This window comes from Nelumbo nucifera, chromosome 7, assembly GCF_055504915.1.
Source record: "Nelumbo nucifera cultivar China Antique chromosome 7, China Antique-T2T, whole genome shotgun sequence".
NCBI lineage: Eukaryota > Viridiplantae > Streptophyta > Magnoliopsida > Proteales > Nelumbonaceae > Nelumbo > Nelumbo nucifera.
The window spans coordinates 35,029,975-35,049,041 of NC_142655.1; the positions used below are offsets into that span (position 1 = coordinate 35,029,975).

Genomic DNA, 19,067 nt, shown 5'->3' on the forward strand with positions numbered 1-19,067 from the left:
GAGTAGAAGAAAAAGAAGAAGAAGGAACCATCGTTGACGATTATTTCCATATTCATCATTATCGCCACTACAACATTTTTTGCCCTCTTCTTACAACTCTTTCATCTCTCTAAATCTCTCTCAAATCCTAAATCATTTGCTTTATTGGTGTATATTAGATTTTAATATAAGATAAGCATTTAGTCTCTCATCTCTTGCATTGTTTTTTCGATTTCTTCATTAGAGTTGCAATTCTTTTGTTGTTACAACTTAAAAAGAATCACAAAAATGAAAAAAAAACTCAAAATAAAAATGAAGAAAAACTAAAAGCCCTCACTAATTTTGGCCATTGGAAATAATAAAACAAGATTATGAGATATGAAATTTTCTTTTTCATTTTTATTTTATAATTTCTATTTTAAAATAAATAAAAAAATGAAATTAGTTTGAAAGCAACTTGAGAACCGTTAATCGGGTTACACTTTAACCATTAAACCATCCAGATCAGCAATTCTCTGACCATTTCAATGGGTTTTTGTAAAGTAGCAGTTTAGAGCTAAAATGGAACCGGTGACCTGACCGGTTCTTGGGCCAAATGGTTCGACCTCTGGTCTGGTCCGACTTTTAAAACATTCACTAAAATACTTATTTTTGAATTTAGCCCCTATTTAATTGTAAGGTTTAAATTGTAAATTGAACTACTACTTTTTACTTCATTCAATTCCCTCTATTTAAATCATACATTTTTTTTGATAAATGAACAAAAGAAAAAAAAATACACCAAAAAGATAAAACATTACAAAATGAAGAGTCTAACCAAGCAAGTTGGCCTGCCAATGATACTTGAAAATTTACAATTCGATCTGAACATCACATTTTTGGATGAAGTTTTTTATGCAATCAAATTTGGATTTTGTAATCTACATCTGATTAATAATAAAAAACAAAAAAAATATATAAAAATAAAAAATACATTAAGTTTAAAAAAATTTTAGATATATTATTAATATAATTATCATCATCTAGAATTGCCATGTATAATATGTGCCCACTTATTAATGCCCTCTAAAAAGAATGGAATAGGTGGAAAAGGGAATTTTGATAGTTTGACTAAAGGGATTGTTAAATCCCTTCTAAACAAGACTACTAGAAATAGTCAAATTACTTACCTTCCACATGTATATTTGCCTTTTATGGCAGTAGTTATTTGAGTTGCCTCACGTGTGCTAAGGTTGTTATTACGAAGAAATTGTTTGTTAGGATAGAGAACCAGAAAGTCAACAATATTATTATACTCATATTTATTAAATAGACAAACAAACCACTCGGGAATTCAAATGAAAGGGATCATTGATTTGGGCACATAGCTATAGCTAGTAAGATGAGGGAAAACGCAACCCTGTTTAAAGTATAAAAATTAATATATAAAGAAGCTTTTGTTTTTCAAAAAATATCATTAACAACAGATCAATTCCTTTGTTTAATATAAGTTGTTCAAGAAAGGGTTACATGGACAAGTATTTGAGAATTCCACAAGCTTCCAATGAATGATTTTAGATCTTATGTCAAACAGGAAACAATGTCTTAGGGCAAATTAGTGATTAAAACAAAGTGTCCACATGCACTATATTTTTTTAATTAGCCACAAAACTAACCCTGACCAATCAGTTATCATATTAATTAATTTATATTACAAAAATACCCTTCGCTTGTTTCTCTCTCCTTCCACCTGTCAAAGGGTTTGATTGGAGTGAATGGATGATCCACATGAGTTATGAAACATCAAATGGAGAATATGAAAACGTGGTATTTTGTAGTCCCCAAATCCAGCGACATTTCTTTAGATCCATGACATGTCTAACTATTCTAACCTCTTAAACAGTTTGGAACTTAATGTGATACTTAAGGCTCTGTTTGTTTGCAATGCAAATATGAACCAGATGTAAATTTTGCACTTGATTCAATTTTGCATATATTTGTGTGACCATGATCTGTACTTCTATCCGATGCAGTATTTACACTCATTAGCAATGCAAGTTTTGGATCAATCCCAAAAATTTCATTCAAAATTTATACCACCTTCTTCCTTTTTTTTTTTTTTTTTGAATGTAATTAAGGTCCCATTTGGTTTGTGGGAATAGGGGCCTCGAACCAGAATCGGAATGAGTTGATTGGGCAGAATTGGAATCCAATTCCATTTCTGGTGGATGGCATTCTCCCATTTGAGGGAATGGTCATTCCCTCTCCTTCCCTTGAGAATGAAATCCTATTCCAATCAATTCTAATTCCCATTCCAATTCCTGTCTGAACCAAACAAACTATGAAGATAAACCATTCTGATTACAAATCAAACGAACCCTAAAAACTTTACTTTTCCATTAATTTAGAAGTGGCCATAACCATGGAAAAGGAAGGGGAAACAGATAAAGAGACAGCAAATCCAACTGAAACGCAAAATAACAACCTAAACAAGACAACAAACTAACAAACAGAAGCCAGCACTTAATTAATTTTATTTTGGGTTTTACTTTAAATCAAACAAAATAAGGTAAAATTTTAGACAAAAATAAATCAAAATTTGCACCCAAATCATATACACTATCATCATATGCATTATCATAATTTTGCATCAGTGCAAGTAAACAAACAAATTTGCTTTGCAATCAAACACAATCAAACCTGAAGCAAAGGTAACTCAAAATTGTGACCATATCAGCTAATTTGCTGATAGGGCCTTTGGCTAATTGTAGCAGAGATATAGTTTGAATCCCACCTTAATCAGGGATTGGGGGTTTTTCAGTAGAGAATCCCTCTCCTTAGGTTGTATTTGATAGTGATGCAAATGTAATTGTACTTTTATCAGAGTCCCTAAAAGCTCCCAAACTTTTAATTATATACCTCCAAAGGCTCCCCATCAAAGACCATGACTACTTATTCTCTCCAGGTCAGTGAGGAGAGATTAATCCTCTACCGGTCCAAGAATATAAAGCCAATTCAGCTGTCAAACTAGGTTCTTTTAATGGACTAAGAATTAATCGATAAAGTTTATTATGAAAGCATTTTAATTTCAAATAAATAAATTAGTTGAAGAATAAGAGACAGCTAAAGATTTTGGGAGGGACGTGAAGAAAAGGATTCCTATCTCTTCCCTCCACCTTCCTTCTCTCCCCCTTTTCTTTCTGGTGATTAGCTGATTACAGCCCCAAGCTCCCAACTCAAAACATTATCCTCTTCTGCCAACCCCTGGACTCTCTCTCTCTCTCAAGGGGTCAAGAAAAAAGATTTTGGATCTAGGTGTAGGGCTGTAATCAAGGTTTAAAGTATTGATACGATACGAGTTTCGGTTGTATCGTATCGATATTTAGAAATGGTCGATACATATTTTTTTTTAGTTTTTTTTTTCAAAGTTTAGTTTTTTGGGAAGCTTATAAGATATTTTTTATTATTTAAAAAAATGGGGGTCTGAAACACCTGGAAACAGGCATTTCAGACTGTATCTTTTTCAAAAGATATGATACGATACGCCCCGTATCGGGAGTATCGTATCGATACTTTGAACCATGGATGTAATCACTACAGGGGAGAGAGAAAGGAAGGAAGGTGAGGACCCAAGGTTTTTAAAACCGACCTGGATAACGAACCGGTTAGGGGTCCGGTTCTTGGGTCAAACGGTTCGATTGTTCGAATCGAACGGTCAGCCCATTCTGACAAAAAAATTAAAAAAATATAAAAGCGGTAAAAAATGTTGAACGGTTCAAACGGTTCAAATGTCTGAATCAACTGTTTATTGACCAAATTAACGTTTTTAGTAAAAATCCATTTTTTGTGAAAAATGGAACCGGTCACCTGACCAACTCCCAGTTTTTCCAGTCTGACCGTCCGGTCTGGTCTAGCTTTGAAAATCATGAAGAAAAGGATTTTTTGTCTCTCTGTTTTTCTTTCCTATTTCTTAATCACTTTGTTATTTCAAATTAAAATTCCTTTGTCACTGTCATTATCGGTGAATTCCTAGATTTGAGATCTGCTACTTGCAAGGTTGCATATATAGGCTATATATCCAATCAAGCCACCGACTTGCAGATAAGGCCCCACTTAAAATATAAATAATATTTTAAATATATTTTTTTACATATAATCGGTCTAGTTGCTGCTAGGAATGGCAACATAGTGGGTTTGGGATTGGGACTATATTCCCATCCCCAACCCCAACTTTTAATTTAATCCCTGGTCCTTGATAGAGACAAGTTCTCCATCAGGACTCGAATCTTTAATTTTCTTAATTAAAAGTTTTCTTTTTGAAAAAAAGAATTGTTTAAATAAAGGAAAAAATATAAATAATATTTAAATATATTTTGATATACAATGTTTTCGAACTGCCATTGACTCAGACAGTCAGACCATTTGGCCCAGGAACCGTCCAGGAAACCAGTTCCGTTTTACCCCAAACCCAGAATCTGGTCAAAAAAATGTTGAAAAAGTCAACAAACTGTTGACCCGAGCAATCAAACCGTCAACCCGTTCAATGATTTTGTCCATTCCAGTGGCCAGAATGGTTTTGTTTCTGGGTCATTTTTTAAAACATTATTGATATATAATATAAATAACATTATATATTTGTATATTTAATACAAAAAAATTAATATATATGATTGGGGTCGGGGAGGTTAGGTGCCCAACAAAGATGGGAAAATTGCCACCCCTACTCTCTATATGTGTAAGGGTAAGGGTGTATACATCTGTCCCTTTGCGGGAACCTCGTGCACTAGGCCACCCTTTTTAATTAGGTTCAGGGTGAGGAAGGGTGTACAGACATGGTAGTTAAGTAATAATCAATGCTAGTTCTTTATTTATTATTTTTTTATCAATGCTAGTTGTTGGTGCATTAAATAAATGGAGGGTCCTGATGGCATAAACATAGAAATAAATATAAAAATTTACAAAAAAGTATAAAACAATTAGTCACATTTATGATATTTTTATTAATCAAATTAAAAAATAAGTGTAATAAATAAGAATTATTTTTATTGATAATAAAATTGAAATTCGTAATTTAGAACTAACCAAAAATGAAATATAAAAATTAATAATACATAATTAAACTTTTGGGTTAAATGTGTTAACCTTTAATGTCCTTAATAAATAATAAAATTTAATAAAATATAAAAATACAAAAACGAAAAAACACATAAATTTTGGAAAGAAAGCATTCAGGCACATGTATAATGTCATGTATCATATTGAACAAGAAGTAAGTGTGATATATCAAAGTTATTTTTACACACAAAAGTATAGAAAAATTTAACACATCTATAATTTTATATTTACACTACTATTAAAAATATGAATAATATTGTGGAACTTTCTTTTGATTAAAATCAAAATTTTAACAACCAATCCAGAAATGGAACCACTTTGACTTTTGGTTTCTGGGTCGACTGTTCAATTGTCCAATTTGAGCAAGTCAAACTAATAAGATGTAAAATATAATGCAACTTTTTATTTTAATTGTTAGCTTAGGATTAGGTTGAAAAAGAGGCAACTGGTTAAAGCTGAGAAGTGAGAACAAAGAAGAAGAAGAAGAAGAAGAAGAAGAAAATTGAGCGTCACCGGAAGTGGTTGTCACCATGTTCACCAATCGTTATTGCAGAACCGTTTTGCCTTGAGAAGAAGAGGAAGAAAAAGAACAAGAAGGAATTGCCACCAACGGCTATCTCCATGTTCATCATCACCACCATTACAATACCATTTGCCCTCTTCTTACATCTCTCTCATCTTTCTAAATGTTTCTCAGCTCCTAGATCGTTTGCTTCATTGGTGTATCTTAGATTTTAATATAAGATTGGTGTTTAATCTCCCATCTCTTGCATCAATTTTTAAATTTTTTTATTGCAATTGCAATTTTTTTTTTTTGCTATTACAATTTAAAAAGAATAACATAAATGAGAAAACTCAAAATCAAAATGGAAAAACTAAAAAACCTAACTAATTTTGGTTACCGGGAATAACCAAACAAGTTTACGAGATATGAAAGTTTCCTTTCTCATTTTTCTTTGTTTTCTAATTTTTATTTTAAAATAAATAAAAATTTTGGAAATAGTTTGAAAGCAACTCAAGAACGTTAATCGGGTCGAACATTTTAACGATTAAACCGTTTGGGTCTGTAGTTCTTTCATCATTTCAATGTTTTTTTCTTTTTTTTTTTTTGTAAAATAGTGGTTTAGGACCAAAATGGAATTGGTGACTTGACCAGTTCCTAGTCCCAATGGTTTGATCGTCCAGTTTGGTCTGGTTTTAAAAATGTGACTAAAACACTCATTTTTTAATTTAATCCATATTCAATTGTAAGGTTTAAATTGTAAATTGAACTATTATTTTTCACCTCATTCAATTCCCTCTATTTAAATCTTACATTTTTTTTTAATAAATGAACAGAAGAAAAAAGACACACCACAAAGATAAAATACTACAAAAAGAAGAGTTTAGCCAAGTAGGTAGGCCTGTCAATGATACTTGAAACTTCACATTTTGATTCAATTATCACATATTTGGATGATGTGTTTATGTAATGAAATTTGATCGAAGATTAATAATAAAAACAAAAAATAGCAACAAAAAAATAAAAAATACATAAAGTTTATAGAAAATTTTGGATATATTACTACTATAATTATCATCATTTAGAATTGCCACGTGCAAACCCTTTACTTCTTTGTTTGAGAAAGGGTATAAAAGTCATTTTATTATCGCTTTAATGCCAATTTTAATGTCTACTAAAATGCCTATACTTTTGTATTTAATCCCATTTCTAATTGTAGGGGTTGAAAATGTAACTTTAATTATTACTTAAGGTATTAAATCCTATTTTTTCTTATTAAATCCTATATTTTAAGTTATTTTTCACTAATAAGTGCTACTAATTAGATTTATGTCAATATTTTTAACAATATAAGCCCATATATTTTAAAATTGACTAAAAAACAAAACCATTTTTTATCCAAGTGGTGGCTAAGCAATTCAACAATCTGAATCAAATAGATCAACTCACGAAGTCATAGTTAGGTAATAATTTTTTAAAATGTAAATAAGTATAGAAAATTATAAAAAAATAGCACATTTATGATATTTTTATTAATTAAATTAAAAAATAAGTATAATAAACATGAATTATCTTTATTAATAATGAAAATGAAATAGATAATTTAGAACTAACCGAAAATGAAATATAAAAATTAATAATAAATAGTTCAACTTTTGGGTTAAATGTGTTAACCTTTAACGTCATAAATAAATAAAATATAAAAATACATAAATTTTGCAAAAAAAAACATTCAAACACATGTATAATATTATATATTTATCGTATTAAATAAAAAGTAATTGTCACATATTAGAATTAGTTTTACATAGAAAAATAAAAAAAAAATTGTAGAAAAAGTTGAATACACCTATAATTCTATATTTACACTACTATTAAAAATATGAATAAAATTGTGGAACTTTCTTTTGACTAAAATACTCATTTTTGAATTTAGTCTCTACTTAATTGTAAGGTTTAAATTGTAAATTGAATTACTACTTTTCTCCTCATTCAATTTTCTCTATTTAAATCTTACATCTTTTTGATAAATATACAAAAGAAAAAAGATACACAAAAAAAGAAAATAAAACACTACAAAAAGAAAAGTCTTGCAAAGCAGGTAGTCTTGTCAATGATATTTGAAACTACACAACTCGATTTGATTATCACATATTTGGATGAGGTGTTAATGTAATTAGATTTGGATTTTGCAATTTTCATTTGATTAATAATAAAATGTAAAAATATAAAAATAAAAAATACATAAAATTTATAGAAAATTTTTTAATATATTATTAATATCATCATTATCATATAGAATTGGCACATGCATGCTTACTACTATAGGATAAAAGACTTGAACATTCATTGATATTTCTCGCAATTATTGAAACCTTCCCTCTCTTTTCAAATTGGACCAAGTCCTCCCTTGTTAAAGTTATGTTTAATGGAGAGACATATGTGCCCACCATATTCACCACTGGCTTATAGTAAATGGAGCCCACTCCAAACAGATTTGGGATCCTTGAGAAAAGATTTCTACATACAGCCAAAATCAAATGTCCTTTTTCTGTTAAGCTCTCATATCAGTTTCATTTCTTTTTTTAATGATCTCTCTATTACACATACATATACACACATCCCTACATCCCTACCTCACCCTATCACGACCTATCGACCTTTTAGGCTGTATTTGGTTTGAAGGAAAAAATAGGGAAAGGTAGAAAAACTTTTACAAACCTTATATTGGTTTCTCTACCTTTGCCTTCATTTCCCTACCTTTTCCTTTAAACCAAACATAGCCTTCAGGTATGCTTTTTCTTGGATTCCTATTTGTAGTCATTCTAAATGAGGAAAGAGGATGGGGAACCATGGTTGCAAGTTGTAATCATGAAATTATATTGAAGAACCTTTGACGGGAAGACTGAGTGGAGGAACCCATCAAAATTTAAGTTTTCTCTAAAATTGTATCTTAAACAGATCAAAAATCTTAATGGGTCCAGGTCACGGCCAAAGGATCATAAATTTGTACCACCTTCATCCTACCTCTAGGCTGATCATCAAACACCGAAAAACCGAACTGAATTAACGAAACCAAACCAAAAATTCCAATTAACTAAACTGGTTGATTTGGTTTTAGTTCGGTATTTTTAAAAAACTGAATGTACTGGTTTGGTTTCAGTTAACCAATATAAAAAACCGACAGTTAATCAAATTGACCAATATATATATACTTATAGATATTGTATATATTTATGTGTATTATTTTTTCATATAAATTTTATATATCATAAATGGATATATATGTATTACATATATAAATATGTTTTCATAATATATAATATATTATTTATTTTTTATAATATAAATATATTATATCTATTTCTAGTTTTTGTATTATATATTTATATATTTATTTATAATATATATTATAAATAGCAAAAAACAAAAAACCAATGGACCAAACCGATAACTGATCAATGGTTAACTGATTGGCTTCGGTTTGATTTTGATTTGTGATTTTCCAAAATCCAGCATCCCACATCAGGGGTCAGGGCCACTTCTCTTACAGTCTTACCAATAAAAAAAATTCATTTTATTTCTTATTTTACTTCTCACAAAAAGACAACATCAAATATAAATAAAAAATAGACCAGAATTTACACTCAGCCCATCAAAATTCGAAACAAAATTTACACAGCCTATTTCTATTCTGATGAAGATGAACAAAAACCGGTTCAAGTCAACCAAACGCAGCCTTTTATTGTTTACATGCACCTCAAATCTGTTGGATGATCCTTCACACGATTTGCTAAATCTAATACTAATAATTATTAGATTTAATTATTAATTTATATTTATTAAATTTAGACTTGCCACGTGTCTCAATGTGAGTGCTCTAATAATATTATGATTAATAACCTGGATGTACTCTAGGCTTTACTATTTACACCCCAATCTTTGGGATCTTTTACACAATTTTTTAAATTAATTTTCACTTGCATTTAATAATTAAAGGCCATTTTCTTCAAAATATCGTGTTAAATTACTTAGCCTCCGAGAATTTCCCGACAAATTGCTCTGTTCATTGACTCCGTCGCTGCGACTCCGAGATGGCTAGGCGCCTTATGGCGCTCACTCGATTTATAACGAGTAACGACTACGGGCCCTTTCTCTCTTCTCTCTCTCTCTCTGGATTTATGACGACTACGGCGCCCCCCCTCTCTCTCTCTCTCTCTCTCTCTCTCTCTCTCTCTTTGTCTCTCTCCGTGGAAGATTCAAAGGATACGCATCCCTTCATGGACTCGGGTGAGACAGTGAAATATAAAAATGTTTTCATCTGCGGTTCAGCGATTGAACTTGAAGTCCCTTGTTTCTCTGTTATCGTGCGCACCGGGAGGAAACTAACCTACGCAGCTTTCTAGTTTCTCCCCCGGCAACTTCATTTTTTCGCAGATGATTTCTGTCTCCATGTATGCCACTTCTGCATAGCTTCAAAGGTGAGTTTCCATATCTGGGTACCTTAGAACCTCTGTGTTTTAACATGGGTTCTTTGAATATGTTTATGAAGCTATGTTGTTTGTTGTGAATTTGATGTAATTGAAATATTTTTCTAGTTTCTGGGTGTCGGATTGTTGGGTTCTTTATGATTTTGTTTTCTGGGTACAATTCATTTGACTGCATGATACGTTTTGTATTTTTCATTGAAGATTTTAATCTAAAATGGTCTAGTTTTTTCTTGAGATATGTTGATTCTGGAGCTTAATAGTTCAGAACTTCCTTTCGAGGAGAAGGGATTTTTCCTACTTTTCGTCTGATGATTGAATTTTTGTCCCTTTCCTTTTTTTTTTTTTGTTGCTTTGAATAAATCATGAGAAAAACATATATGGGATTTTGATAATTGAGATAGCTTACCTTTCTTAATTTGCTTTGCTTTAAGATTGTGTCAGACTTTAACCATGTTTCTTTATTAAGATGTAATAATCATGTGGAACATATCTTTTCTTTTTCTTAATATTTTATTTTATATTTTTTTCCTTTGATTTCAATTAAGAGGTGCAAGATTGAAGACATGAAGTAAAGGATAATCATACACAACAGATTTGCCAGGCTCTGTTTGCATAAAGTCACTTTTCTCGGTGTTAATTGTGTGATCCAATTCTCCTTGATTGCTTAACAACTGAAGAGTCTGAAAGATCTAGAGTTTAATTCAGGAAGAACCCAGAGCAGGAACTGAGTTACTTCCATGCCCTATATGAATTCTGCCCTAGGCATTTTTTGTAGCTTTATAATGTATATGTAGATACATGCCATTTATTGTTTTCTCGCTTAGAGGTGGTTTTAAGGCTTTGAAAATACTGAATTTTAAGTAATTAGTTTAACATTATATTACCTTACAGGAGTAAGGTGTGAAAATCATTCATTCCGTCCTATTTCTAATGTGTGTGGTTGGACCAGTGCCTACCAGGGCTATTTAGTTGCCTGGGTGAAAATGTAAGAATCTGTTCAGTTCTGGGAAATTGGGTATTATGACCTTGAATCATTTGAACTTTTAAGAAGTTCTTACTGTTAATAAAAAGAAGAATGAAAGCTCTAGAATATCTATTTATCAAAAATAAAAAGATCTAGAATATCTAAATTACTTTATCTACTGATGATTGCTGATATATAAATCAGTTTGTCTTAGGTGATGATTGGCTACAACAAGGCTATTAAGATTCTCTTAGGTGGTATTTGGTTATTTCTGTCCAAGGCTTGGGTGGGTGGGTGGTGGTAGCAGTGTTGGTTTTATAGTTATAGAGTATATATGCAAAAGAAAGTTAGAGACTTTTATAGGAACATGAGCCAGCAGTGAAGGTTATCTTTGTTTATTTTGATCAATAACTTTAAAAAATTTTATTAAGATAATTGTATAAAAGAGTGTTGTACAGAGTGATACCTTGGGCCAGACCCTGTTACTCACCCTTCTTTTCCTTTCCTTTATTACAAATCCTTTCCTGGGGTATCATTCCCCAGTATAATTGCTCCCTTCTTTTCCTTTCCTTTATTACAAATCCTTTCCTGGGGTATCATTCCCCAGTATAATTGCTCCCTATGCACTTCTTGTCTTGCAAATACATCAGCCATGTCATTTACCAATCTAGGGGTCCACCTGTAACTGGTTCCAATTTTGTAGCCATTTTTTTATATCTCTAATTTCGTTTCAATATTTCCATGGGCCCTTATTGTTCTTTGTAAACCATACAACTACTACATGTGAATCTCCAACTAGAAGATTTCGGAGGTTCATACTTTTAGCCAACTTCAAACCATATTGGATTGCCAACAGTTCTGCTCTTGTGAAATCCCCATATCCTAAGAATCTAGAAAAAACTGCTAATATTATTCAAATATATAGAGGGGATGGAGTGTTATATACAAGGAAAAAGTCTTCTAATCAGGTCAATTAAGAAACTTATTTTACAACCGCACATATTTCTGCCACATGGAGAGATCCTTTGGCTGATCCAGAGCATCCACTGGATATGGACTTCTTTTAAGCTCTAAATTAAATTGTTTGTGGAATATTTCTAGGTGAACCTACTAGCAAATCTGTTCCTGTTATACAAAATTATAGAGGGAAAGTTAGATTCTCTAAAGTTGTGATTGGTTATTACCACATGGGTATGTGCCAACTGCCAAGAAGGGGGGATTGGTGGTGTTATAGCTTGTAAAATACAAAAGAAAAATTAGATAACTTTAGAAACTGTATGTTGCATCAAGGCTGTCACTTCCAGAGACTCTTTCTGCAAGTCTTTAGGCACAATAAAGCAATACTTTAGGTGTTTCTGACCTTTTAGAAGGTTCTACTGGGAAAAAAAGAGTGCAATTGGATCTGCAGGATTTGTTATTGTGGATTGAATTTCTTTCTAGATCAGATTTTTTGGACCTAACAATTGCAGTATGGAAACTTATTTGACATTTTCATGTTAAAAGAATTCAGAATTTTAAGGTTGATGTTTTATGCAATATGAGGATTATGTGTAACTATCCTTGGTAGGTTCTGTGTACTCTACTGGAGAGGAAATGAAAGGCCATTTCTTTAGTCTCTAAAATGTCTTAGAAGGCTGTCCCATCTGTGGTTCTTAGTACTTGAGTATTTTAATGGTCTTTCTTCCTAGAACTCACTGCATCATGTAGAGAATTAGCATGTAGACCAAATATCCTGGCATGCTAGGAATTGAATATTGGAACTTCAGAATCATGGCTTCTATGTGAATTCAAAATTAGCGATGAAATAATTGGCAAAGGTGTTTATTACTTCAAGTTTTTATTTTGTAAGTTTAGTTTTTCTTCACTAGTGAATTACACTTCAGGTAGTTATGGTGGTACATGATGTTGAACTGATATAGCATATTTAAATAACATATCTGCTTCTAATTGTTCATATTGGCAGGGCTGGGTTTTGATTTTATATGAACTGTTTCTTGACCAAGAACAGTTTCTTGGTGGTGTAGCATACAGCAATGACTTGTTTCTCTTTCAGATTTGGGAAAAAGGCTGGTCCAGCTAAAGGATATGTGGGTGATGAAGGTAATCACATAGAAAATTTTACTAATACCAACTATTTCCAGAAGAATCATGTTTTTCTTTTCTCTTGTTTTTTTCTCAATTGGTTAGAATTTATTTGAAGCTAGTCCCGTTTTCTTAATTTATTAGTGAGTTTATTTGTTATCTAAGTTTTCAACTTATGTCACACGTATAGATACTTGGGATCTTGTTTTATACATTTGGCTGCTGAGATGGTAAACCCAAAATGGGTACCTATGGATCTTCATATTATACATGTGCCATCTGGCAAGTTTCATTTGATTATCCCATTCCATGTCATCAAAGCAGTAATCCTTAGTTGAAGGGCCATTATTCTTAGAAGTGATATACGTGATAATGGAATGTTGGATGGGTGTGGACAGAGATTCATTGAGGGGCACAAATTGGTGACTAGTGAAAAATGGTTAAATTTAAGACAAAAACTGAATCCACTTCTGTGAACATAAAGTCAAACTATAAGACCATGAGTTGCTCAACTCGAGCCTGACAGAAGATTGATATATAACTCCTAAAATGACTCAGGTTGGTTGGGTTAAGATTGGATTATAAGATCACCATAAGGTAGAACTAATTAAAGTGAACTTTTGTACTTTGAAATTGTCAGATTCAGCTCCAACCCTGTTGTTGCTTCTGATAAGATGAATATATATATGGCATATTACATTTTCAGATTCACATTTGATCAGTTTGCTTAAGGTGTCAATTCAAGCACAACATTACCTATAATCATGCTGAGGAACCTAAATTTTGGGTCGTAGTAACTTTGGTTTGAGCCCAGATCGGCTGCATATGTGAAACCTGAGTTTCTCGGTAATCATGATGGTGAGATTATGCATTCAATAATCTTCATGAGATAAAGTGGTTCACATCCTAAAATCCAGAAACAGAAAATGAGACCTGCATCCATAAACAATGCATTGTTACTTCCTGTCATGTTTGTCATTTGTCATGCTCTCTGGAGTTGGAACATTAATAAAGCAATTGGAAAGCATGTTGCTCCTGGCATGTAACCTGCAACAACGGCTGTGCATGGACATTTACTCTGAGGTAACCTTGCTGCTGAGGTTACAGAAATTGCAGGAAGTTATAAGATGTTCCTATGGTTGCTTTCACTAGAATGGAAAGAAAATATTTTAGGAAGAAAGGTAAGACAACGGGAGAAGGGTAGCTAACAGAGTCTCATTGCTAGATTCCAGTCCCTTGCTTAGAATCTCTTTAACAAAGAGAAGGAAAAATGTTGAGTCTTGCCACTGGAAGATGAATCGTTGCATCGTAATTGGGCCCCATAATGTAGCCAATAGGAGATTCACTAAGGACAGATTCTACCTCTATTACAAGGATTGAGTCCAGAAAAGCTGCTTCTATACAGGCAGATTGAAGTGGACAGAGACTCTAAATTAGTTTTAAGCTGGATGCATATGGACGATTTGGGAATATGGAGCATGAGGGAGGTGTGGTGCTTGGCAAAGGAAGTTGGTGCTAGATTTGAATGTGCTAGAAGATCAGCGAATGGGTAGCTGATTCTTTGGACAACCAAGGGGTTAACAGGGAAATTCTATTTTGGGCAGTTTTGTAATGTTTATCTTATTCTTTGAGTCTTTTTCCCATTTCTGTTAATGGTTTTGTACTTTGCAATCTTCTTTTAATCAATAAAAATTGCTGTTTCCTATCAAAAAAAAAAAAAAAACAGAGAGAAAAAAACTAAAAGAGAGGTGCATCACTACAAGAGTTTTGAAGCACCCAAGTTGTAAAGGAGCCCTGTGGATGTGGGTCTAAAGCCACATGGGTAAGTTCTGTTTCTGCTGCATCATGTGATCTTTTTATTTAACAAACTGGACTATCACAAACTTGTTAGAATGCATTACATGGATTCTGCTGCATCATGCGTTCTTTTTATTGGACTATCACTAGCTTGTTAGAATTCATGACATGGATCCATTGCTTATGCTTGTTTTCATGCTTCTGATGATATTAAATCCGATCGCAGATGTCTCAGGCATGCAGAATGTTAATCTGTTCCCTTACAGAGAATTGAGAAATGCCACTGATGATTTTAATTTGGCTAATAAAATTGGTGAGGGAGGTTTTGGTTCTGTTTACAAGGTAATCACATAATGGATTTACAGTTTTACTTATCTTTCTCAAAATAAGGAAGACTACATTGTTACAATGAACACTTGATTATCATTGTTCAGGGGAGTAAGCTATTCTTCTTGCAGCAACTGATGCCTGGTTTTTGAAATACTTGTGTATGGTCAGGGAATACTAAAAGATGGCAGAGTTGCAGCTATAAAGGTTCTTTCAGCTGAGTCAAAACAGGGGGTAAATGAGTTCCTGACAGAGATAAAAGTGATCTCTGCTATAGAGCATGAAAATCTAGTCAAGCTATACGGTTGTTGTATTGAAGGAAACCATAGAATTTTGGTGTATAACTATCTTGAGAAAAATAGCCTTGCACAGACTCTACTTGGTAATATTTCAATTTAATATTTGATTTGAAAATCCATAGGCATTAATTACATCTATCATGACTTAAAATTCGGTTTACTTTCAGGTGGAAGTCAGAGTGGTATCCAGTTTAGTTGGAGAACACGGTATGCAATTTGCATTGGCATTGCACGTGGTCTAGCATTTTTGCACGAGGGAGTCAGGCCATATATTGTTCATAGAGACATTAAAGCAAGCAATATACTTCTTGATGAAAATCTCAACCCCAAAATTTCAGATTTTGGTCTTGCAAAACTTATTCCGTCCAACATGACTCATGTCAGTACACGTGTTGCTGGAACAATGTAAGCCTCAAGCATTCACTTCTATTTGTTCTTAAATGCACTTTGCATTTCAGCATTATCTCGGGTCAGAAACTCAACATGGACAGTTCTGTAGGTCTTTATTCACATAAAATAAATAAATAAATAAAGACAAATGAAAGTACAAAAGCAGGCTTGTTTACTCTTGTGAATTTTTATTGTACTGGGTTGACAATCATTACCCACATGCAGTAAGGTGAAGGTTCAGATTGAATATTCAATGGTCTGACATAAATGTGTAGTTGAAAAGGTTCAACATGAGATGACTATTAGAGTTATCCAGATATTAATTTTTATTGATTAATTACCTAATTTCTTTATCCTTTATCCTTTATCATTTTCCCTTTTTCCTTTATTTAAGCTAATATGGTGGTCCTTTACCCAGTTCCATTCAATCTGGTTGGTTAGTTATATAGATCCTATGTGTGGGATCCCAAGTGTTTGGTTAGCTTGCTTAACATTTCCGATGAATATAATGTAGTAGCTTCACTGAGTTTTTAGTTGCCACTATTATACTGATCTTTCAAATGAAGCTCTAATGATGTTCTGAAGTGTGATATGAGAAATACTGTAAGCAGTTAAAAAAATGGCTCAATCTTACAAACTCTTTCCGAATCCCAAAACATATGTGGACCATAAGATGCTCAATTTTTATATAGACAAACTATACTTGTCTAAATACATTCAATTCTCCAGTTCTTTTGCAAGGTTTAATATTTTTATGTGTGTTTTCTTTTCTTTTCTTTTTTTTTTTTTGTAGTGGTTATTTGGCGCCTGAATATGCAATACGTGGACAGCTGACACGTAAAGCAGATATATATAGCTTTGGTGTTCTCCTCATGGAAATAGTCACTGGGAGATGCAGCACGAACTCAAAGTTACCTGTTGAAGAGCAGTTCCTTCTTGAAAGGGTAAGGTTCTTTTGAGCACTCACAACCATACTAGAGAAATTCTCTAGTATAAAGAAATTCTCTAGCTGATGATCATTATTTCCTATAACCAGGAGCATATGTGTGCTAATATCCAGTCTAAGATGAAACCTTGTCAACTCAACTCAACAAATTACGGGCCCCCAAATTATATCACTACTTCAACCTATGCGTTTTTTAGCCTTCCCCTTCCTTCAGTAGTTCAATCCATATCCTTTTTTTTGCCTTTTCTAGCTCTTCTACACCCTTTAACTTGTAATAGATCATTTCTTCTTGTGCTGTAAATGGTCTTCTATGCATATGTTCAAACCATCGTAGTCTTCTTTCTTTCATTTTACCACCTATTAGAGCCACTCATGGATTCCCATGAATATTCTCATTTCTAATCCTGGCTTTTCTGGTTTTAACTACTTACCCTTTTCAGATTCACATCTCTTGTCACACTTATTTTGGACACGTTTCTTGATTGCCTAGCACATTATTCAAAACAACATTGTTAGATTATAGATGCCTTACAAAGTTTTCCTTTTATTTGAATTTTAACTGTTTTTCTGCTTATTTGGAGGATTTGGAATCCTTTTTTTTTTATTTTGTTGGGGTGCGGGAGAATGCTAACGGCAGTACTGAAATTTTGTTATAGGTTATTGTGTAATAGGGCTTGCCAGGTTTTGACACCATACTTACGATGATCTTCCTGTTGCAGACATGGGTACTGTATGAGAGAAAAGAGTTAGTGGGGCTAGTAGACACAGCTTTGAATGGTGAATTTGATGCAGAGGAAGCTTGTAGGTTTTTGAAAATTGGGCTCTTATGCACCCAAGATGCACCTAAACTCCGGCCGTCCATGTCAACTGTTGTCAAGATGCTAACTGGGGAGATAGACATAACTCACAAACCAATATCAAAGCCGGGCCTGATCTCTGATTTCTTGGACCTCAAGGTTCGAAGTGTAGAAAACCAGAAGAACAGCAAGAATACAACCTACACTTCATCTGGTTCAGACAGGCAATATAATTTATCTTTGTCATCAGATAGCACAACCTCATGTGCCACAATGACCTTTACAGCCATACATGACCGAAGTGATTAAGGGACCTCCAATGAAAGCCTTTCTATTTTGTTTATATTTTATTTCCTGGTTTGATAGCCTTGTTTCTTTGTTTCTCCCCTGTAAATTTTGTGTTACAAGTTTTTACCCTAAAGGGTTCAAGGTTGAATGAGATCCATTGTTTGAATTCCACTGGTCTATGTTAGATCCAATCAAATCAAATTCCGATATCCTAGATCCTTATTGGATTGGTTGGATATATATATCTGATTGCAGTCCTAAAGTTATGCATAAAGGAAGAGGGAGCAAACTCAGTAAAGTAGACATGGACTTGGATCCAGCCCATAAACTTTAACCAAATAAAGGTTTTGGATATGTAAATATGATCATGGGCCGGGCCAGATTTTTACAGGATCTATATGTCTAGGCCTGCTCTCAGGTTAGACCGGGCTGGGCATCCAGGCTAATCTGCAGAAATTAATAATTTTAAATAAAATTAATTTAATTTTGTAATAAAAATTACAGAATGTGGTTTTTCCTGAGGTGATTAGGGTTTTAATCTTTTCTAATAGAGCTCCTTTCTTATCCTTAATAAATATTCTTTGGCCCCTATTTTTTGTTTCGGAAACTGAAACCATAAGCATGTTAACTTTGCTCTTTATATACAAATTTTGCATATCAAGTGTTTTTTTAACCAAACACTTATATTTATTTATTTATTTTTCTTTCTGGAACTTGAAATGTGACATTAACAGTATTAGTGACCTTGAAAACCTATGGATGATGGGTTCGACTATGATGCTGAAAAGATATGATACCCAAATAGCTTATAACCAATCAGGTGGGTTTTGATTGATCAAAGCCTGTCTGATATCACATCATTCTGACATCATAGATTTCCCATCGATGATACATAACGATGAATTAGGTAAACCATTCCTCCATATTTAGCTCATCCCAGTCAGGACTTGACTGGGCTTCCCATCAAAGCCACACTTCTATGAATGTATCTTCAGGAAAACAATCATTTTGTTCAATTAAGCCTGCTTCTCGTCTTGGTTTCCACCAATTTCTTATTTGCCTTCCTTTATGATCAATGTTGGGCTCTCTCACTGGGCTGCCTGAACCCTCAA

General features: G+C 33.0%; 1 protein-coding gene across 2 annotated transcripts; it reads left to right on the forward strand.

Moving 5' to 3' along the window:
- The first annotated feature begins 9,738 nt into the window (after nucleotides 1–9,738).
- Nucleotides 9,739–18,151, forward strand: LOC104598328 (cold-responsive protein kinase 1-like). Of its 2 annotated transcripts, none has more exons than XM_088892359.1 (7): nucleotides 9,739–10,056; nucleotides 13,083–13,129; nucleotides 15,135–15,250; nucleotides 15,407–15,617; nucleotides 15,702–15,939; nucleotides 16,718–16,868; nucleotides 17,590–18,151. In XM_088892359.1, the coding sequence occupies exons 3-7, from the start codon at nucleotides 15,146–15,148 to the stop codon at nucleotides 17,974–17,976; spliced, it is 1,092 nt and encodes a 363-aa protein (XP_088748485.1). In that variant the 5' UTR covers nucleotides 9,739–10,056; nucleotides 13,083–13,129; nucleotides 15,135–15,145; the 3' UTR covers nucleotides 17,977–18,151. The 2 variants fall into 2 exon arrangements, with proteins under 2 accessions (XP_088748485.1, XP_010258651.1); XM_010260349.3 differs by having other exon boundaries at nucleotides 9,780–10,056; nucleotides 12,993–13,129.
- The last annotated feature ends 916 nt before the right edge of the window (nucleotides 18,152–19,067 follow it).